This window comes from Pseudorasbora parva, chromosome 17, assembly GCF_024679245.1.
Source record: "Pseudorasbora parva isolate DD20220531a chromosome 17, ASM2467924v1, whole genome shotgun sequence".
NCBI classification, from domain to species: Eukaryota; Metazoa; Chordata; class Actinopteri; order Cypriniformes; family Gobionidae; genus Pseudorasbora; species Pseudorasbora parva.
The window spans coordinates 11,078,081-11,102,020 of NC_090188.1; the positions used below are offsets into that span (position 1 = coordinate 11,078,081).

The 23,940-nt window shown below is 37.5% G+C and overlaps 1 protein-coding gene across 2 annotated transcripts; it reads right to left on the reverse strand.

Annotated features, from left to right (window-relative positions):
• Window positions 1–1,002: 1,002 nt before the first annotated feature.
• zfand4 (zinc finger, AN1-type domain 4) lies at window positions 1,003–23,819 on the reverse strand. Of its 2 annotated transcripts, XM_067421347.1 has the most exons (10): window positions 23,392–23,819; window positions 22,305–22,605; window positions 15,620–15,695; window positions 14,805–14,872; window positions 13,184–13,373; window positions 9,203–9,350; window positions 6,710–7,792; window positions 4,916–4,961; window positions 3,017–3,134; window positions 1,003–1,556 (listed from the first exon to the last, which is right to left on the reverse strand). In XM_067421347.1, exons 2-10 carry the CDS (start codon window positions 22,486–22,488, stop codon window positions 1,421–1,423), a joined length of 2,049 nt encoding a protein of 682 aa, XP_067277448.1. In that variant the 5' UTR covers window positions 22,489–22,605; window positions 23,392–23,819; the 3' UTR covers window positions 1,003–1,420. The 2 variants fall into 2 exon arrangements, with proteins under 2 accessions (XP_067277448.1, XP_067277449.1); XM_067421348.1 differs by lacking the exons at window positions 15,620–15,695; window positions 22,305–22,605; window positions 23,392–23,819 and adding an exon at window positions 15,177–15,598.
• Between the last annotated feature and the right edge of the window lie 121 nt (window positions 23,820–23,940).

Consider the following 23,940-nt stretch of genomic DNA (forward strand, 5'->3'; position numbering starts at 1 on the left):
ACCAATTACGCAATATCCACAAAGCAATGGTACTTGGCAAGCTGTTTCGAAATCTCAAAACAAACTCCAAATTAACTGTTTCGGCCTGATTTTGTTCAAAATCACACCACAGCAGATCGTTCTTATACTTCACTTGAAGTATATCGGGGCCTTAAAGAAACTAACCAGGCCTTGTCCCTATTTGCATACGCCTTAAGCAGAAATTATTTAAATGAGGGATTCTGTGAAGTACGGTTTTGGAAAAGACTACAATCGAAGCGCTTTAGAGAGTTAAGAAAGTAAAATGTAAAAATTTATAATAGTAGTTCATAAAAAGTTTTGCTGCTCAGTCAAGAAATTGCACTTATCTAAATGGGTTCATAGCAGAAGTCGAATCACATCTTCAAAGAAGGGGAAACATGTTAAAACAGGACTAGTAATACACTCAATTCTATGGAATCCCAAACAGCATTGCTGTTATGAAGCACCTGCAACAAACACCTCCTTGCAATGTTAAAAAGCCACGAAAGATACAGTAGATAAAAAACACAACAGAACTCAATACGGTGAAGGAGAAAAAACAAAGGAAGAAACACAAGGATATTTTATTAGGCTCATCACCTGACAATTACAGAAAAATGCAAATAACAACAGCTGCCTTCTGAGCAGCTTTTCAATTAAGGTACAAAAAGGATCGTTCGTCATGGCAACCAGTCAACTGTTTACATCTTATCATGCCAAGCCCTTATAAAGTTGGTTTAGAATGCTACATGGTCAAACTGCATAGTGTAGTGTGTACGGCTGGTAGAGCCCATCTACTTCATATTCAAAGTGAATCAAGGTTAAACAGTCTTTATATTACACGAGTGCTTGGCATTTTCCATGATAAGAAGATTTCGGTAGAGTGCTACTAGACAGAGGAGTAACGTGTCAGAAATATAAGAAAGTTCTAATAGGAAACTTACAAAAAACAAACGGCACATAGTTCAAGCACCCCCCCACCCACCCCACCCCCCATCCCAATACAGAACCCAATCTCCACAAGAGATATTTAGCAATACTAAAGTGCATCTCTGCAAGACTTGTCATGAAAAGTGATAGTTGGTTCTATTTCAAAAAACCAAACACACAGAAAAACATGTAAATAGATATACGTAGTTGTGTATTTTGCTTATTTAAAAGTATCTAACTTGGTTTTTAAAAGTTTGTTCGTATTATAGAAATGTTTTTAGAAACTATTTACATGCAGGGTCTGAAGTAATCTATAGACAGCAAACAAGGCAACGAGCTAATGAGCGAGCACTGTTTTTCCCTTTTTTTTAAACAACTATATTTTTAAGCAAACATGGTGATAAAAGCACAGATTGTGATCAAGGTTTTTTTTACTCTTTTAATAGTTGATGGACACCATGTCTCTTTTTCTCTCACCCGCGCAGTGCCTTCATATTTTGGGCAGCTTCGGGGCACTTATGATGGGGTTGGTCTCCTGTAGAAAGCGTCGGCCTGCGCTTTTGTAGTCGTAGGTGCAGTCATGGGTCTCTGAGTAGCGGTGCATGGAACAGAAGATGTTGCCACACCTTAGACAGAAATAAAGATATCATTATGAGAACAGCAATAATCAGACACAATTCTAACCAATGCTTTTGCTAAAATGTGAGAGAAAATGCACTTTGAATATTACTTCCGCAGAGCTGAATAAATGGTCCATCTGGATGTTCATTGATTTTTAGAATGGAACTAAAGCTATTAGAAAACTATACAGAACAAATACATATAGTGTCATTCAATAATTTAAGCAAAAGTCAGATTCAAGTACTTCAAGTACCTTGTACGAACCCTCAGTTTATATTATTATACAGTATATTGTTTATATTTACAGTGCTTCTAATTATATTACATGTAAAAATACTCATAATCAGACTACAGTTATTTTAATGATTACTTAATATGTCAAACATGGCAGTAACACACAACATAAATAAAATATTTAATCTCGTGTCGATTGTTTTTATTTTAAAATTCTATATATTAGGGTTTAAGGAATTATAATCTTTAGTTTTCATCAACTTACAAACACCCTGCAGTTCACTTCATTTTGTTGATGACTAAATTTGGATATCATTTTTTGATAGATTTTTATTTTTATAAATCACTATAGTACAAGATTATGATACTCAAATATATGTGATAAACAAGTTAATGCTAAAATAAAGGGGTGTTGAATGCATGAATCTGATTGGTTGATTATTGTTCTAAGGAATGTTCTTCTATCAATGAATCACTAGTTCTAAAATTACATTTTGAAATTTGCAATGGAGTCGTGATGGGATTAGATGGATTTTGTTGATATCTGACTGGTAACAGTCATAGTTTCTGACTATTATTGTAAATAAATGTATTGATTAAATTTAAGAAAAAAAAGACGAAAGATGATGCATTATATCAACACATATATTATAAGAATGCCCTGTAAAATCAATTTAAGGGGGCAAATATCACAAATATGCTGATTTAAGTAAGAACTAATAGAACACTGATGAGAATACTGCTTCAGAATAAATTACATTTACACCACAGAAAGAAAAAAAATCTGTCCAGACAAGTAACTTTTTTTTCTGCATGACAAGCACATGGCGCAAGGCTTAATGTTGAGCCCTCATGCTGATTCTGAGAAATGATTTTGCACAAAAATTATAAGCACTATTTGTTTTTGTTTTTTAATCAGTTTAGCTGAATCGATTATTCACAGTGCAAGAGAGAATAACAGTCATATCTTTCTGATTAGTCCTTTGCAAAGATGCATCATATAAGACTTTGCCTCATTTGAAAGCCAACATGCAGAGAAACTGAAGTCACAGATGGTGTTATTAGCAAAACTGATGTAGGACATATAGAAGAACTTCTGTAACCACGCAACAGAAATAGCTTTGTCTTATGTCAAGTGCACACACTCCAAATGAAGTGCATACCTTTTTTTAAGATCGCACAATACACATTAAAAACCCTTATGTAAAGAAATAAAAAACTCGTCCTGTACCTGCATTCATAGCTGGTGGCTAAACCAGTCTTCTTCCCACACAGGAAGCAGTGCTTTGAACTCTTTTTCTTTGTTCCAGTGGGAGCCTTCACAGGGGGCAAGTGATGTGTTGGAGTGCCTAAACCAACATTTCCACATACACAAACAATCACAGGAATTGAACAAGAGAGACAATCACAACAACTATAAAATATGGATTCTAAGAGGAAAAACTACTCATGTACCTTCAAAACCTCAAAAAACAACAGAAAGGCACACATTGTGACAAAATCGTGCCAAGCACTGGGGCATGAGATTGGATTTCCAGTCATGTACTTGCTGGTCTATCTATCCTGTTATTTGCCATCACTGTTGCATTTTCAAACCAGTGACAATCTGAGACGTGACAGAACATTCTGACGCTCTGAACACTGGCGGTAAAATGTCACGGAACATTTCCCAAATGTACCACCTGTTGCAAAACCATCATCAAGCTCTTAAGTGCGCAATCATGCAGGAAGTCTGTCTAAGCATCAAACGTCTGAGTGAAAATGTGCTTCTATTTTGTGTGTAATTTTGCATGCATGCTTCTGTAAACATGATCATGTGAATATTTATCTATGCGACTGAGTTGTGGTGTTTGTTTCCTGTTTCTTAGTTTCAGTCAGCAGTTATGCTCTGCTCTTAACGCTGGTCAATATTTTAAAGCCAGTAAGACAACGCACCTCCTGACCTACAAAAATAGACTGATATATTGTTCAAATGAATTCATTGATCGATATGGTCCTCAAGAAACGTATCATTCTCAATCTTGAGAACAGTTGTGCTGCTTAATATTTTTGCAGAAACAGCAATAAATATTGTTTTAGGGTTCATTGATTAACAGAAAGTTTAAAAGAACAGTATTTCTATGAAAAAGAAATATTTTGTAACATTATAAATGTCTTTGCCGTCACATATCATCTATAAATTTTAGTATATCCTCGCTGATGTAAATAAGGGATAATTCACGGCTAGCTGTGCATAAAACGATTTTAATGCAAAACGAGGAGACAAAGAACCACCTGCCGTGAAGTATTACAGTTGTTTAATGCACAGCTAGCTGTGGATTATCCCGCTTATACCATGGTCATTTGCCAGCACTGACAACTTAAAGCTGTTATTGATGTTTGCTGTGACAACAATGAAGCTGTGAGTTTAATCCCTTCATAACAGCAATGTAACCTCCTCGTTGCTGAGAAATACAGTGTAGCGATTCAATAGCAAAGCTATTTTATGGCTAAGTCGCTAGGCAGCGTTGATAAGTTTCTGTGCTCCTGAATGTTTCTGACTGTGTGTGAGCAGCACAATCTCTGCTCGCTGTGTGTTGGTGATGTATCGGAGTGTGCGCTTCAATGAAAACAGCGTATTAATATAGAATGTAGATTAAACTGACTTGGAACCACCCGTGTATTAAACGGTTTTATTGCACACCTTCCAGCCGATCAGAATCGAGCATTCAGTCACAGCCCATAGTATAAACCTATTTCTTTTTTTAAAAAAATCTGAACTGACCCCAAATTTTTAAAGGGTAATCCATTAACAGACCAAATAAAGCTCAATCAAAGTTGAACATTCGTACTGAACTAGAATGGAGGAAGCTATAATCTCAGAAACAAGTGACCTATGCAGCATGACATTAAAGCAGTGGCCCGAGGATTTATAGATGGGTTTCACAAGCCTGAGGAAGAAGACAGGTGTAAAAATGAAGCAGTGACAAGTGGAAAAGTGTGACAAACGGCCGGCCAAGGCTTGCCACAAATGACATTACTCTGAACAACAACAAAAAATCTCAGCGATATGGCACAGAAGCACTGTGAGATGGTGTTCTGAATGGTTCATTTCACACGAACAGCACACTGTTTAAGTCAAGCCACTCACCTAATCTCTTTATTGAACTGGAGAGGCCGCTTGATGAGCTTGACGGCTGCAACGACAAGATTGTGTGATAAAGCGTTTGTTAGAATGTTGCAGCACTATTGTCATTAGCTGAAATGCCAAAACTAATGAATCTGTAATCTGTCTTGCATGGTGCACGCTGTATAACGTGCAGCAAGTGTCTTTCGTGACAGGATACATGGTCTACTAGTAAAACTAATTTGCTCAACAGCATTCAGATGTCATTTTGAGTTAAAGAATATATCACCCAAAAATTCTGTCATTAATTTCTCGCCCTCATGTTGTTCCAAATCTTTAAGACCTTCGTTCATCTTCAGAACACTAATGAAGATATTTTTGATGAAATCCAAGAGATTTATGAACCTTCCATCGGCCGTAATGTCTTTTAAAGCAACTTTTAAGATCCATAAATGTAATAAAGACGATAGTCCATGGGACTCCAGTGGTTTAAACTTAATGTTATGATGTGACGAGAATACTTTTGCGCACAAAAAAACCCAAATAACGACTTTATTCAACAATTTCTTCTCTGTGTCAGACACTGCACCAGACACTCTCAACCCTGGTCAATGAGGTCCATTGTCCTGCAGTCTAGCTCCAACCCTAATCAAGCACATCTGAACCAGCTAATCAAGCTCTTCAGGATTACTAGAAAGACTCACCATTGGCTGATGCTCTTAATGTGAGCACCACGACACATTGGCCAATAATGAGGCGCCGTTCTGATGTAGAACCTGGAAAAGCTGTAATTGTTTCTATTATGTGAATAGTGTAGGAGAATGACGTGGAAGAGGAGAGTTTGTCAAATAAAGTCGATTTCTTTGAGCACAAAAAGTACTCGTCACTTCATAAAATTACGGTTGAACCACTGGAGTCACATGGACTATTTAACAATGTCTTTACTAGCTTTCTAGGCCTTGAAAGTTGCAATGATGTTGCTGCCTATGGATGATTCAGAAACCTCTCGGTTTTCATCAAAAACATCTTCATATGTGTTCTGAAGATGAATGAAGGTCTTACGGGTTTGGAACAACGTAAGGGTAATTAGTAATGGTAATTAGCGATATATTAACGAAATAACGTAGTAATTAATGTTAGAATACATTTTTTTGGGGTGAACTATCCCTTTAAAGCAAATTAATATTGATATTAAAATTAATTTGCACAGTAAATTAATCAAATAAAATGAATAAAATGATAATATAAATAATTTAAATAAAATATTAAAATGGAAAGCTCTGAATTCTTAACGTACAAACATTAATGTCAAATAAAATATAGCACATCAGTTGAATTTTAACTAGAGTCAAATTCCAAATTTGCTCGTAAGAAAAAGCATAATCTCAATTATTTTGGTCAATATTGTAATCACTATTATTTAACACGGACATAAAATATTAACATGATATGACTTTTTATGATATGATATACGATTTCATATACCACAATTTCACAATCCTTTTTTGCAATTTGTTTCATATAAAGCACTTTTGAGACTGTTATACCACTGTTCTCATTAGATCAATGTCTAGATGAATGAATCATGCTTGTAATCTGTCTTACAAGGTGTATAATGTGCAACAAGCATCTTTTCGTGACAGGACACGCTCTGCTGTAGCGATAATTTGTATGACAGCATTCACATGTCATATTGAGTTAAAGCAAACACTGTTTCCCATTGCATCCCACTGTGATCAAATGAACATCAGCTTTTTGAAGCTGTATAAAAGGGGAGATCCGTAAAAGCAGAAGCAGAAGTCAAGGTTGCAAACTTACCGTGTAGCCAGCTGTTCTCTGTAGGGGGGAGATCCTCCTCAGCAGGTCCTCCTGCAACAGATGGATGTTGGTTGGTAGGGGAGTGGCTGTAGCACATAACCTGCCCAAAGCGTAAGGTCCTGCCAAAGCCTCTTGACCTCCGTTGCCCGCCAGGGAGGCCAGAAGCTCTGCGTTGCTCATGGATCCCAATGGCTCTTTATTCCCTTTATTGGCCATCTTTGTAATACCTCGGGCCTCACTTTTGGAAATCACCTCTGAGCGCTTGTCGACTTTGAGGCCACATACAGATGTGCTCCGTGAGGGGGAACCGACCGGAAGCGACGGGCTGTTGCTGGTTCTGAGGAGAGCACGAGCTGGACTGGGCTGCATGGCAGAACCTGTAAACTCAAAGTGATGCGGTATGTGTGGAGGAGCGAGGGGGTCACCGGCGAGGTGCAGGTCAGTTTGGGATGCCAGCCTCCAGTTTGAGTTGATGGCTTGGGAAAGAAGAGGAGCTGCGGTGTTGGGTTCTGGCATAGCTATAGAGTTAAGACCTTGCTCTCGCTGAGCAGACACGTCCAGACTCAGGGGCTCAGGAAGATTGAAGGGAACAGCTTTGGGCGGCTCTATAACAGCAGAGTTCTCGGTTACCGTTAGTCTGTCGCTCTGGAGATCGACTTCATCCTGAACACCAGGGCTGGACAGAAGAGATACAGGTGGGTACACACAGTCTCGCATGACTTTAGGCCCTCTCATATCCAGTCTGGACACTTTGGGAGGGAGTCTGATCTTCCTGGGCACTGGATTATCCCATGGTTCCTCAGCTTGAAGCATATATATGCCCGAAGCTGTAGAGGAAGGATGAGGACGGCTTGAGGAAGTGGGACTTGAGAGAGAAGCAAAAGGTTGGCGGGAGGTGCCAGCAGCAGGGGATGAAACTGCAGGTTGCTGCTGATCTCCGATTGGAGGTAGATGTGTTGACGAGGCGTGGCCTATCTGAGGAAGGACACGAAACATCCGGTGGTGTCGGGCAGATCCCAGCGAACCGCTGCAGGGTCTCGGACCAACTGGAGGTCTGACTTTTAATTTAGCCGTCTTCTTGGGCTGAACAAGACACAAAAAAACAATCAAGCACATATCATGCCAAAGAAGGCACATAAACAGAAGATCTGATAAACATTTCTTTGTGATTAGGAGTGAGCAGTATGGCCAAAAGCTTAAATAGCGGTATGAGCCACTGTAAAAATATATCTCATATAAATGTCATTTTTTCCAAGCAATTTAATGGACAAATTAGCGATGCATCAATATAAAAATTCTGGCCAATACAGATAAGCCATTTATTATTTTTAGCTATGGTCAATTTGTAATATTTATACTTTTGTCTAAATAAAAAAAGATTTAAAAACTAAAAACAAAAATCAACTGCTTTAAATGCGACACATTCATTTATGCAGCAAAACATTATAATGTAAGGTTATGTTACATATTTGACAAAAATATGTAAAAAATGCATATTTATTTTGAGATTTACTAAAGATTACATTTAAGATTGATATTAAATTATTAGTGTTTTTTAAGGTTGGATGATATCAAAGGTAATCTCAATGTAAAAATAGGTGACATGAGCATGCACAAAGTAATATCCAATACAGATAGCAAATAAAAAATAATATTGGCTGATAACCAATATGGTACAGATATATTGTCCATCCCAAAAAATAGTTCATATTATAATAACTACGTGGTAATGACTATTACTGGATAATCCTGTAATTTTTTAAAACTTGATGCACACAAACTAAAATATGCAAAAATAGTTTAACAAAAGACTCAGAACTGTAAAAATAAATAAATAATAATAATAATAATAATAATAATAATAATAATAATCTTAATTAATATTATAATAATAATAATTTTACAATAAATTAAGCCAATAAAATTACAATTAATAAGTTTATAAATCTAGTCACATTTAGTCACATTGTAAAATTAAATATAGCACATCAGTTGAATCCTAACTAATGTGTCAAGTTGCGATACAGCTTGTAACTGTAAGCAATTAAACTGTGCTTCATGTTAAACCTCTTAATACATAAAACATTTCTATGATGTTGACAAGAGCAATGCTACAGTACATAAACATGCAAACTTAACTACGCTACAAATTTAAGCAATAACAGCAAAGGTTTCAGAGATAGACAAAAACAAAATACCTGCGACTAAGACATGTCTACTGACAACTATACATATTTGAGTGTGAATAATTAACTTAATGTGCCAATCTGCTGAGCTTGTGGTTATTACTGCGCTAGTTAATCAGACACCGCGTGGGATTGGCGACACTCCCTCAAGCCACCTGGAGAACTGCACGCACTTCCATACTGCTCCACTGACAAATCTAATCAGATGTGTTTGACGGTAAGGGGGTTGATGCTCTTGAGGATAAAATGATATTGCTAGAATATGTGGAGGAGGAAAAAAGAAAGATGAGTCTGCCTATTTTGTTACCTTTTTGTTAAGGTTCATATTCTCCATCTTGGCCTTGAGCAGCTTCATCTTGCTCATTGTGATGGAGTTCTCCAGCGTCTGCTGTTCTGAAGATGCACTCTCTGATTCTTCCTCCTCCTCCGTGTACACATTGTGTACCGAGGCACCGCTGAAACAAGCATAAGCAAGGACAAACTCTAAGAATATTTGTGTTTAACAGTGCTGCTAATTTTCCTTATGCTGCACTTGATGAACATACTTATTTTGAAATTTGCTAAAGATTACATTTTACAGTGTAATTAAAGTACCCCTATTATGTTATTTTAAAGGTTCCTAATTTTGTTTTGGAGGTCTCCTACAATAGGTTTACATTGCACATCACCTAATTTCACAAAGAGTCTGTTTCATTTGAAGATTTAGTCTCTCTAAACCCCTTGTTTCCATGAGCCTACTCTGCTCTGATTGGTCAGACAGGCCAGTCTGTTGGGAAGGGTCTATCGCAGGGGCGTAACTACAGACAGTGCAGGCAGTGCAGCTGCACTGGGGCCCGTGCGGCCGGTGGGGCCCGTGACGAACGCGGGCCCAGCCCACATCGCAAGCGGGGCCCTGGCGATGAAGTGTCCCGACAGGATGCGCCAATACCGTGGGTTCGCGGGGGCTCGATCGAGCACCCTCGGGAAAAAAGGCTAAATATTCTCCATTCATTTTAACCAATAATAAAAACTATTTCAGCTTTCAGACACGACTTTCATCTCGTTGTATAGTTAATTTGAGGCCGCTTCTATTGCGTTATTTTAATGACAAATGCGAGGGCATTAACGCGCATCCATATTACGAATCTCTCCAATCTCTAGCACAAAATCAACGTGCGCTCTTAAATGTGGTCTCACGGCTCTGCTCTTGCTCGCATATTACGTGTGCGTGCTCAAACTGTGTTCTGTGCACTCGTGAATCTATTGCTCTTTCTCTAGAATTGTCTTCTATTTAATGTTACCAGAAACTTTAGACCACCAGATTTTTCACGATTGACTGATAAAATGCATAACACAGTATACTAAGCTACCTATATAAATTATACGGACTTCACCTTTGCTTCCTTTGAAATCAGCATTTTAGTCAGCCAGTTCTCTAGTTATTTAATTGTTTAATAGGCCTAGTTATTTTTGAGTTAAGTGCTTATGATGTGTTTAATGAATGATTTATTTAGTGAACTAGTACTATCAGATCACCAGATCTACTGTGTAGGCACTGGGCACCCACTGGCAGAAACATCGGTGCGTTGTGAAATTAAATGCGCTGAATTTAAAATCACATGTCACCGCTCACTACACCCCGAAATGTGCCCTTTGCCTTGGTGTTTTATCGAAAAAAAAGACAGTAGCACTAGCAAGCAAACGTATGGAAATACTTTGAGGAAACCAATAAAAATATTCCAATTACCACATAATTAATTAGTCTTGTTTTATTTGTTACATGTCATTTCCACGGCTTTCCAAAAGAGGGGGAAATATTAAGAGATTGTCAGACGAAGAAAGTATGTCAGATTTGCCGTAGGCTATCCCTCTCAGTCTCAGCAGCGCTAATTCTGTTTTTGTCATTTACTTACTTTACTTCCAAGATAGGCTCTAACACATTTAAAATTAATTTATAACATATAATAATAATAATATATATATATGTGTGTGTGTGTGTGTGTGTGTGTGTGTGTGTGTGTGTGTGTGTGTGTGTGTGTGTGTGTGTGTTTGTATGTGCTTCATAAATGTGCAGACCAGGGGGCCCGTCGTAATAACCTGCACTGGGGCCCATCATTACTAAGTTACGCCACAGGTCTATCGCTTACAGCACGCGTCGGAAGCGAAACACCTATTATCATATCTATAATCATTTCAGCTCCAGAGGCACTTGCATACACAGTAGTGCTGTCAATGAAACAATTGATTGGGGAAAAAAAATCTAGATTAATCACACATTTTTTCAGATTAATCGTGAATGATTTTACTTGTTTATAATGTAATCATTTCACAGTTAATCTCCAAATAAGTGTAGAAAAAAACTAAGAAAGTATTTGACATATTTGTTTGATGGCATCTTTATGAATGAAGGCCAGTATCAGTGATAATACTGCTACTGATGTCTCTATGAAATAGATTTCCCCCCCAATATTAAACATTAATTATAGCCATTGAACATTACAGTCGATTTTTTACATTTATCAGGCTTCAAAAAAATATAACAACAATCCTCACATGAACCCATAAATGTCATATCTACCTGTGCCCTTCCTGTCTAACAGGTAGAAATATAGGCTACAGAAATAGAATAAAGTTATCAAAAAAGTCTGTACTGCATGAATTATGAATTAGATTATTCCTTATTAAAACTACAAAGGTTCTTTAGTCAAGAACAGTTAGTAATTTTCTCTGTTAACTTTGATCTTTGATTAATGACAGACAGCATTAGTGGCTGCTGTCACTTAAAGATCTGCCACTGCCGAACATGACGCGGATCTGAAGCACTTTCAAGCGCTTCCCATTTTCGCAAAACTCTCAAAAAAGGTGTTACTCATTTAAAACAAACACATTACGAGGAACTCGACAAAACTGACATTTTGGCATAATTCAGTGTGTTATTGTTCGTTCCAGCACGAAAGAGAACTCGATTCTGGGGCGCCGTCTGTGCTGATGATAGTGCCAGCGTTCTGTGCATTGTGTGTGAAAGAATATTCAAAGACAGCGTTTTCTCTTCTTTCTTGTCTCGCTTGAATGGTTCAAAAGCATTTGCATGAACAAAAAACGATCATATAATGTAACGCTAGCCAAAGGAAGACAGAAAAAACGGATGCTGCGTTAAAGGTGCACTGTGCAACTTTCCGTCCACTGGAGGGCGCCCATTCAAAACAAAGGCGTAGTTTGATGACGCCAAGTTTGAGCGCAGCATCTTGGGATGTGGTCTTCACCTCACAGCCGGTGGAAAATACGACTCGGGCAGAAATCATGTTCATGGATGCGTTTACTAATGTTACTGTAGTACAGGGCTATTCAAATCTTACCCTGGAGGGCCAATGTGGTGCAGAGTTTAGCTCCAACCCTAATCAAACACACCTGAACTTGCTAATCAATGTCTTCAAGATCATTAGAAAATCACAGGTGGGTGTGTTTGATCAGGGTTGGAGCTAAACTCTGCACCGCATTGGCCCTCCAGGGTAAGATTTGAATAGCCCTGCTGTAGTATGAAGCAGAGCCGAGTGTTGTGGAGCTGAGCACGGCCGCTGGAGCATTTGTTATACAAAAACCCGCCTCGCGAACACCGGGACTTTTATTATGACGTGACGGGACAGGACACAGTCGCCGGGTGCGCACACTATTTCCGCTTTTCCGGTCATGAGTATGAGTTTAAGCAGCTCTGTGTATCATATTAGATACATTTAAGTGTGTTTAAAATTGTTTAAAATGTTATGACGTTACTCTGCGTGTTCGCTCGGCGCTGCTGTGACATGTTCACACTGCTAAGAGAAAAGCGCTTCTGCAGAATAAAACCGAGGGTAACGCAGATATGACGCAATTGACAGGCGACTCCCTCAAACGCTATGCTGAAACGTCCTGGTCCTTAGTTAAAATAGCAATTTTCTCACAATTTACAAATAGTTGGAAACATTTGGGATAATGTAAGTACTCAACTGAACAAAATATATAACACTGGTCTAGTGGTTTTTGGATATTTTACTGCAAAAATACTACATAGTGCACCTTTAATAAAAGGATAATAGGGGTACTTTAAATTATTAATTTAGGAATTTTAAATTATTTTTGGAATTCCATTTAGTGATGTTAAATAAGAAGACAGACTGTGAAGTTTGCAAGTAAATGCTGATGCATATCGTCATTAGTAGAACAACATGACACAGGAAAACTGTAGTTCTGAAACATCTGCTTTCATCTAAAAAAAGGGAACCAGTGCTGTGTGGATGGCACTGTTCCTCTTTTTCTCTTCTTTTGAACTGACCTCAATGATTCAGACACAGGTGTGAGTGTTCCATCTCCCCTATCCACCACTCGGAAGAAATTGAGCTGATCTCCCTCACGGTACACCAGGAAGGTGACCTGTTTATTAGGAAGAGACTTTTCCCACATCTCCTCTCTTCCTGCATCAAGGCAGTCAGCAATATCCCTCACTGAGTCATCTGTCACTGTCACTGCAGGTAACGAGAAGAAACAGGATGCAGGTCATGCTAATCAATATCAGATTGTTAACTAACTGTGTGCCTGCAAACCTCTTGGAATGGTAATGAGCTATTTTCTTTGACCTCAAAACCATTGCACAGTGCCACATAGTAAGGACTAGAAAGTTGCAACAAACCCAGCTTGCACTGAACTGCTGCAGGCATGTACTGCAGTATTACTAGTTAAGATTTTCCAAAGCCAATCATAAATTGTTTCAGTGGTTATCCTATTAAATAGTCATGTTTCGTACAGTTGCAGAAACTTTCCTGCATTGCATTTCATTTCAGCATCACTTTAACTTGAGTGTTAAATACACTGTAATATATTTGTAGTATATTTTTAAAGATTAACTTTTTAAATCCTGACATACAAAAAAATTGTCAAAATCAAATCAAATCAAATCAAACTGTAAAAACATCCAACATAAAAGTTCATGTTTACATGATGTGTGTGTGTACTGTGTATAATTACTATGTATATAAATACACACACACACACACACACATCCATGTATATATTTAAGAAATGTTGTTATATTTATATATACCCATATATATATATATATATATATATATATATATATATATATATATATATATATATATATATATATATATATATATATATATATATAACCCATCATAAACATCCAAACGTATACATGAATAAGTGTGTATTTATATACATAATAATTATACACAGTAAAGACACATATATTATGTAAACATGAACTTTTATTTTGTATTAATTAACACTGATTTAAATATTAAACATAAGAAATGTAATTTGCATATGTGTATTTGATATAGCAGGCTTTTATGGTCTTTATTTTATTACTTTTTTGAAATGCATCTTGGAAGCAACGTTTTTGTTCAAAAATGACTTGTTTCACTATAGCACAACACTTTTTTTCTATAATCATTTCACTCGGATTTACGTCACAACACAAAATAAATTATCTGATGCTACTTACGTTACATTGCAACTTTTAAAAGTCCATCTACTTTCTGATGAGCATAAATAACCCAGAAGGGGGTAGACTGTTTTTGGGCAGGTACTGATAATGTTAATGATGCAGAAGACTTAGAAAGCAATGTATGAAATATGCTACATACAGCTTTAAGTTAAGACAAGTTAAGAATTAAGACAACCAAAGCAGATCTATGGTGATATTTGCACAGATAGAGCTTCAAATCAATGTTATTTCATCTCAGATATATGCAAATCTGGGGTTTCCAAAGGCACAGTGTGAAATTACTTAGGATTTGTTACCCAGGGTAAAGTACTAAAGTAACAGTGTGGAATAAAGACCAAGAAAAGCCAGGAATCAGTATTACATTAACCAGAGGTTCAGAATGACAGGGTTAACAGTGTGAAAATCCCAGTTGGTGGTGGAAACGCACCTCGTCTGGTGTTTACAGGCCCTCCTCTCATGGCGAGCACCAGCTTGAGAGTGCAGCCCTCTGTGATGCTGAAAGCACAAGCATAGGAAAACTCAGAGCATGCAGTAGCATAATAAACCCAAAACCGCTACAGTCTGTACAGTTCTGCCTTTATAAATATTTGCTTCGCTTAACATTTGAAGCACAATGAGTACCATCCAACCACACAATATCTTCCCAGAAAGTCTCCATGTGGAACATTAACTGACAAGAAATTATGACAAATCCACCATCTGTGACCTTCAGACTGAGCCAGTCTGCTCTTGACAGAAGTGGCTGCATTTAAAGGAATAGCTCACCCAAAATGCAAATGCTCTCATTATATTTACTCACCTTCATGCAGTTCCAAAACCTTTCATATGGTTTTCTTTCTTTCATGGAACATAAAAGGAGATGTTTTTTGAAGAACGTCCAAGCTGTTCAAGAGCAAATAAGATTTGAGAGCCGTGGCGGAGAGGTTTTAAGCGAATAACAACTTAAATATCACTCTGTTTCTCACACAAAGCTATCGTATGGTTTCAGAAGACGTCGAATATAGAGTCATATGGACAACTTTTATGATACCTTTATGTAGATTTGCCTTGTCAAAATATGCTTTCATTTCACAGAGGGGTTCCACAAGGGTTTAGGATAACCTAGAGTGATTCCAATTATGATCATTTCATTTTTTCAAAATGCATCAGTGACCTTGCCAGGTTCAGTGGAACGTGTGGTAGTTGAGTTTACTTTCTGTAAAAAAACATCCTTGATCCTGTTTTGAAAAACTGAAAACTCACCTGTAATCATGCAAGCAGTACTCATCTTCAAGCTCCATACCATTCCAAATCAAATGCTGCTGAGAGACTGGGATGCCTGTGACAAAAGACGTGTCATAAGATGAGCATGTATAGCTATTTTTTTTATAATACAAACTTTAATTAACATTCAACCACATACACAGGGCAAGACGAAGCAATTACGTCATCTAACAACACGTCTGAAAAAAACCAAAAAAAAACAAAAGAGCAATATAGAATAGAACAGGAGCATAAGGGGAACGTCTGATTGCAGCTAATGGTTGACCAAATGGAATGTTTCTGAACTCAATCTTTTGAGGGAAATGGAGCAGGCAGGAAAATAACATCTGGCCATTGACAACTTAAGTGTAAAAAAAAAAAATCAATGTCCAGTGACATTCAGAACTTGCACAATCTTGAGACTTTACAAATGTTTTTTAAATGTATTATTCATTTAGACAGGCACACATTTGAAAGATAACTAAAAATAAAGATGTCCCTTTTGTTCATTATTGAGGCCTTTTGTTAAAGGTCCCGTTCTTCGCGAATCCATCTTTCAAACTTTAGTTAGTGTGAAATGTTGCTGTTAGAGCATAAATAATACCTGTAAAATTATAAAGCTCAAAGTTAAATGCCAAGCGAGATATTTTATTTAACAGAAGTTCCTTTTCAAAGCCTACAGCAAACGGCCGGTTTGGACTACACCCCTGCACTTCCTTCAGGAATGACGCCACTAGAACCGTTTGTTGACTAACCCTCCGCCCAAAAGTACACGCAAAATAGGGGGCGTGGTCTTGTTGCTCTACCACGTGGAGAAGAGCGCGCATTCAGCGCTTGCATCTCCCCGTTATGTTAAGAGGCGGGACCTTTCCGGGCAAAGTACGCTAAGCTGCTGTCCAATCACGACACGGGAAGCCCTGGCCCAATCAGAACTCGTTACATGTTTCTGAAGGAGGGACTTCATAGAACAAGGAAATCATCAGGCCGTTTTTAGAACAGAGGAAACAGCGCTGTACAGATAAGTCAATTGTGTGAAAAAATGCAGAGTTTTTTTACACGCGAAACATGAACTCATGTTATATTGCACACTGCAAACATAATCAAAGCTTCGAAAACACGCGAAAAATGGGACCTTTAAGGTGTCATCGACTGCATATCGTGCACTTGGGTTAGTATGAAAACTGTAAAGTTAAACCAAATGTAGAGTTTGGTAAACCCACAAAAAAGATTTGAGCGTTACAGCCATTCAGTCCGGTTGATTGAAAAAGAAACTCACATGTACCATTATTTTTGCACCTTATAGTGCTTTTTGTCCTTTTTTAGAGCTTGATAGCTTCCATCCCCATTTTGAGAGAAAATTTGAAAATTAGTTTAGGAATTGATTACTGATTACTGGTGCCGGCGGACCAGGGTTTTAGTCCCACTTGGAGCGGGCGGTTCGAACAGGAGGGGTTACATACGATTTCTATTTATTCATGGCTGGTGAGTGAGACAAAACAGAGGACATTAAACCAATGAAGTTAATTGTGTGGAATGGCTAATGTTATTAGCTAACTAATGTTTGTTAACTTTGGGGAATCCTATAGAAATGTTGATAGAACTATTTAGTTAACTTGTTCTTTAACCAGAGGTTTGAATCATCACAAGTGACCGAATAGACCAAAGAACATTTATCTATTAAGATACCGAAACAACTGAACCAATTCAGAAGAATCAATTCTGTAAAGAAAATAAAGCAGGGTGACTCAGCCAGCAGCAGAACAAATATGACTCAGATCTGCCCCCCTGTGTGTACACAACATAAATCAACAATCATGTCACCTCTAGATCTAGCAAATATCACAGTGGTCAGGAAATAAACATCACAAGAAAGCACCATATGTGTCTAAAATTGTTTTCTAACAACCTTTTTTCAAGGTCATTATTGTTGTTCATTTTTAGGGCCGTGAATGCAAACGTTGCTCCAGGACATAAAGATAAGCTTGCCACTTCAATTTTTCAGACGTTTGCACTGGCCTGTGATTAAGCGAAAAGATGTGCCTTTAACGAGTGTAAAGTGCAATAAGACACCAGAACGCACCCATGCAACACTAAACTGGTGTCCATTCCCAGAAGGGGTAGTTTTCTAGACAGGATTAGTGATAGACAGTCAGAGTGGTTAGTGTGTGTGTGGCCTGCTCACTGTTTAGAGACATGCCTAGTCATGCTTTTTAAACTATACACAGCCTCCATGTGTCTAATCTTTAATCAGAAGTAAAAAATAAAATAAAATATTTCATGTTAAAATCTGGATCTCATCAACATATTCGTCTCATGCTTCTTTCTGCAACTGGACTTTTTTGAATGCTTTTTTCTGCCACAGAATAAGGTAATTGGGGGGGGGGTATATAAGATATATTGCAATTGCAAGTTATAAAGTCTGAATTACAAGATTTATTGCAATTCTGAGAAAAAAGTCAGAATTACAAGAGATAAAGTCACAATTGTGAGTAATAAAGTCCATTATGAGATACAGTATATTGCAATTCTGAGGAAAAAAAGTCAGAATTGAAAAAGATAAATTCACAACTGCAAGTTATAAAGTCAGGGTTACAAGATACATATATTGCAATTCTGAGTAAAAAAATCTGCATTGTAAGATATTCACAATTGTGAGTTATAAAGTCTGAAATTTCAAGATATAAATGCGCAATCGCAAGTTATGAAGTCTGAATTATGATATATTGCAATGCTGAGGACAAGGTCCACATTGTAAAATCTAATTTCACAATTGCAAGTTATAAAGTCTGAATTACAAGATATATTGGAATTCTGAGTAAAAAAGGCTTAATCAAATTTTTAAAGTTAATTTCGTGATGAAGCAAGCTTCTATAGAACTGATCCCTGGAAGGAGGCCGTAATTTCTGCTCCAAATGCAAAGCATAGTGAATCTAAGATTAGCCACAAAAGAAGCACATAGCAGAACTAAAACTAGGGCATTCCTCACCTGTAATCCACAGGGCTGATAAAACTCATCTTTAATAAAGCAAACTCCTCCAGGGGAGAGCCAGACCTGGGTAAACTAGTGCTGTCTAACACATCAAAGAGATCCTGGGAGGAAAACCATTTCCAGTGGAGACTGGCATGTTTAAAGACCCAGTGATGTATATGGAACAGTTGGCTGGAATTGCAAAGTCCCATCTGGGTTTTTAACTCGTGCTTTCTCGTTGATTTCACAATTACACATCAACCAGGTGATATAAACTAAATAAATGAAGCACGCTCAGTTCTAATCTTTAAGCTGTGCCCCCAAAACAAATAAAAGCTCTTCATTCAAAGAATACTAACATTTCTCTAACAAAGCTGCCACGTGATGCTTTAGAGGAGCAGCAATTTTAGTTGCTGCGTAATAACAATGCCAGCTTTTGACTGCAGGAGAAGAGAGAGAATCAATTTACTCTCATCCTCTGTTTTTATTGCTCATGTGTTAAATGGGTAAGACATGTTTTATCTGCATGGGCGGATCACAAGCACAATTACTGAGTGTGCTAGTTGCTAATAAACGACAGAATTAAATGAATCAGAAATGAAAACATCCGACCAGGAATACATTCCGTCATCAAAACTACTCATGGAGACTTATTGTCTAATTGTTCTAAATCATTATCCAACCAGCACATACCAATTAAAGGTGGGATAGGTAGGACTGATCTAAAACACCTTTGTCCAAATTTGTGTAAACTTTCTTTATATGTCAATACATAATTAAAATGTAAGTAATCTGAAAAGGAGAGTATAAAAATCGAGTGACTCTAGACTTTTTAATCTGCAATAAACATCGCTCAGTATTTTCGTTCGGGACGAAACAAATGATTGGCTTGGGCGACTGTCACTCTCTCTCGCTACCATGGCGACCACCGCTTTCGCTACAGGATCTGCCCACATGCGTGCGCTCGTTTGATTTGAGCAGTTCAAGAGGCAAGAAACCTAGGCAAAATAATGGCAGAGAGAGCATTCAAAATTCACAGTGCCGGGTTTTGCAGTCAGCGAAGGCAAACAATGCAAAAAAGGAAGACAGTACGAGAAAAGGCAATGCACAGAAAGTCTTTGGATAAACAAAGAGATCAAACGCGAGTAAATATCTGCGTGGCTTTTCAACGATGGTGAGAACTGAGGGACCTGAGAAACGACTCATTGCTGGATGTATTTCTGCTGGACAGGTAATCTTTCAATTTGATTATACATTTTTTTGGTTTATGTTTTCATGAAGCATGTATCACGAGCACATGAAGCTGCCTAATATAGCTAACATAACATTACTTAGCATAAAGTTACAATGTTATACACTTAGCCATTAGTAGAGATGATAAATACTCAATATGTTTAGCTCAAGTTGATCGCTGTGTTGAATTTCGCAAAATTTAACTTTAGATAACAAAATGCATGTGTAAAAGCTAGTTCACCGCATCCACGAACTTTTTTTAGAACTAAGTTAGCTTTAGCTACTACAAATCAACAATGCTTTCATCATGGAAACTCTTACATGCAAAACACAGTACATGTTATGAATCTTACACGAAATTCATCTTCATTACAGTAAAACTGATGTTATTGGAAAAACATGATGCTACCCGTTTTCTTTGCCTTATAAATATAACTAGCTTGTTACCAAATCAAACAAAAATATATTTAAAACTTTACCAGTATCGGTATTCTAGCTTGATAGTGTGTACTAAAAGAAATCTTATTTGTTTATATCCATACTGATAAAGTTAGATGTTTTATTACATGTGATTCTGACATGATGTCACTACATGCACACTGCTCGTCTGAGGTAAATAATGCGTCTTCCAGCTGAGCGGCCGGTGTAGCGCGTTCATGTATTTTGGGGGCGTGGCTTTGGAAAGAGCCCAGAAGGGAGAAGGTGGAGTGAATGGAAATAATGAGCTGTCTTTAAAACAGTCATGAGAGGTCTACAGACACTCATTTTTTATACTTTCTTTTTCAGAGTACTTACATTTTAATTATGTATTGATATATAAAGAATGTTTAAACAAATTTGGAAAAAAGTTTTTTTAACCAATTCCTACCTATCCTACCTTTAAGATGCATTTCTTATTAATGCATCAGTTTATCCCTTTAGCTTAAAGGGATAGTTCACTTAAAAATTAAAATTCTGTCATCCTTTACTCAACATCTAGTTGTTTCAAACCTGTATGAATTTCTTTCTTCAGCTGAACACATGGAAAATATTTTGAAGAATGTCAGTAACCAAACAATTAACTGGAGCCATTGACTTCCATAGTAGGAAAAAAAATACTATGGAAGTCAATGTCTCCAGTTAACTGTTTGAATTTTAATGGATTATAATGGATAAAGATTGTTTCAGATGAATGTAATGTGTGGTTGTATGGGTAATGCACGACATGACAAGTTCTTAGAATTAGAAAACCTACAACAATATGAAAAGAGATTTGTCCTTTAAGAGAGATGGTCAAACCAACACTACCATTCAAAAGTTTGGGGTCAATTATTATTATTAAGGCGTATTATTTAATTTAGCAAGCACACATTAAATTGATCAAAAGTGACAGTAAAGACATGTATAATGTTTTAAAAACGGTTGTTCTTTTGCACTTTTGATTCATGAAAGTTTTAGAACCATGAAAGATTCAAACGGTCATGAATCAGCGGATTGATTCATGATTCGGATCGCCAATGTCACGTGATTTCAGCAGTTTGGCCATTTGACACGCGATCCAAATCATGAATCAATCCGCTGACTCACAACCGTTTGAATCTTTATTTGAGGGTTGAAAACAAACGCAGAAGAGAAGACAATGCTGAATAAAGTCGTAGTTTTTGTTATTTTTGGAACAAAATGTATTTTCAATGCTTCAAGAGATTCTAATTAACTAACTGATGTCAGATATGGACTACTTTGATGATGTTTTTATTCCCTTTCTGGACATGGACAGTATAGTGTGCAAACACGTGGATATACGCTCTCAGACTAAATATAAAATATCTTAAACTGTGTTCTGAAGATGAATGGAGGTCTTACGGGTGTGGAACGGCATTAGTGTGAGTCATTAATGACATAAATTTCATTTTTGGGTGAACTAACCCTTTAAGCAACACAACGGTCTTCAACATTGATAATAATAGTAAGAAATGTTTCTTGAGCAGCAATCAGAGAAAGAATTCTCGAGGATCATGTGACACTGAAGACTGGAGTAATGAAAGTTATTACTGTTCTAAAGTATTTTTGTTCACATAAAAAATTGAATGAAAGAAAACCAATTCTGATCAAAGCCGTGGTGATCATCTGAGAACTCTCAAAAAAATTACAAACTTTTTCCGATTTTATAATGTGAGTAACATCAAACAAAAAGGTTTAAAAGAGTAAAATGCCTGCACATGTTGAAGGGAATGTGTATATGTGTATGTTCTACTTGGTTACTATTTATATTCACTTAAAGATGATCCCTATGATCCCTCATTAAACAAATATAAGCTCATAAAACAGCATGTATACTATAATAATTATTTAGGAGTACGAAATGCTGTTTTACGTCACAATAAAGCACAAAGTACAGAAAGCATGCTAACGGAATGAGACCAAAATCGTGCTGTCCAATCATGTGTTATGTCATTATTATATAAAAACATAGTGCTGTGTGATGAATTAAGAGAGGACACATACCCTCCAATCTTTGAATCTTGGCCTTGACCGAGACAACCTGTTCAAACGGAGAGACGCGTAGCTGGAAGCAGGTCCCTGTCAAGGTCTCAATGAACAGCTCCATGGTCTCACTGAAGGGCAGCTTGTAGTGCACCATGCCTACATTGTCATCATTAAAAAATGGTGGGTTTCTCTTGTCAGTCATTTTTGCAAAGGACAGGGCTCAGGAAGAGACAATAATGAACCCTGCCCAAGGTGGAGGAGTGAGGGCTGAGATGCCGCCTCTGTCACAGCAGGAACACATCATGCATGGAGCTTTGGCCTGTGGAGAATCACAATCTCTTTATTATACAAAGAATGTGCTGTACTGTGCAATGTTTTGGTGAGTGTATACACACTTGCCGGCCTTAAAAAAAAAGTCGCTGTTTGGATTTAAATAGGTATGCTTAATAGTCTATTACTGGATCATTTTTGCAGTGATTATTATGTTTCTAGCATGTGATGTTTGGCAACAGTTCTTCTAACCCTAATTGATGGAGTTTGTAGCATTTTATTTCTTAAACAACCATGTAGGTAGAAAGACACATGGCCATTTTCCAGGATAACAATGTCAAGATTCATCAGGCTCAAATTGTGAAAGAACGGTTGGGAGGGAGCATGAAGAATTATTTTCACACATGAATTGGCACCTCTGAGTCCAGACCTTAAATTCATTAAAAAATCCTTTGGGGTGTGCTGGAGCAGACTTTACAGAGTGCTTGACTCTTGCATCGGTCAGTATCTTGACCACATTTTTGATCCACCTCATGGTGGAAATAAATGTTGTGATGTTACCTACTTTTTTGGACAGGCAGCGTGTGTATATAATGCCAAGCCTATCTAACTGAATCAGCGCTTTACTCCTATTATCTTCTGTTGAACAGTGGTTGCCGTTTTGAGAATGTTTATTTACAATTAGTCTAAACACAAAAGTGCTTTTAACGCTACAAATGGTGTTTTTCCAACTAATAATTGACATGAGCCGAATAATAAATTATTTAACCAAATGTTCATTCGACTAGCTCGGTCTTTTGACTTAGATAATCGCTATATCTATTTGTCATCTTACCTTGACAGCATCAGGAGATCTGCAGGGAGGGACAGCTGGGTCAGACAGTGTACTGGATGATGTCCCAGCCACAACACACCCCAAAAGCTAGGTAGTTACCTCTGAAGATAAACGCGACCGTATCTCCAGTCTCTGAACTGTTACCCCGACAGAAACTTGCAACTAAATTCGATTTAATTCTGCTTTAGTGGCTAACGTTACATTAGCGGGTTTAGCAAAGCAGCACAGGCAGCCCACCGAACTACTCGCGGATGCCGCTTATGCTTACAAATTCCTCCTCCACCTTTGCCGTTTCTGCACGCCAAAACGATTCCTCTTTTTATTCGAGCCAGGAACAATAGCTTTTGTTCCGATTTTATGCGGCTCAAAGGCCCTATTAAAACAGAATACAAAAAAGAAAACTGAAAAGGAGGCAGCCTATTGTGATGTTTTTGATAGACATCAGGCGAACGAATGACATTAGCCGTTGTAGAAAAAGACAGTCATTCGTCCAATTGTAACGTAGAGTGGGCGGGACCATGCTTGCGACTCCCCATTCCATCTCCCGGA

Coding starts and splice junctions, on each gene's coding strand:
- zfand4 (XM_067421347.1), bottom strand. CDS start 22,488: ATGACTGACAAGAGAAACCCACCATTTTTTAATGATGACAATGTAGGC. Junction 13,374..14,804: donor GCCTGTAAACACCAGACGAG/GTGCGTTTCCAC, acceptor CGTTACCTGCAG/TGACAGTGACAGATGACTCA. Junction 7,793..9,202: donor ATATGAACCTTAACAAAAAG/GTAACAAAATAG, acceptor TGTCTTGTTCAG/CCCAAGAAGACGGCTAAATT.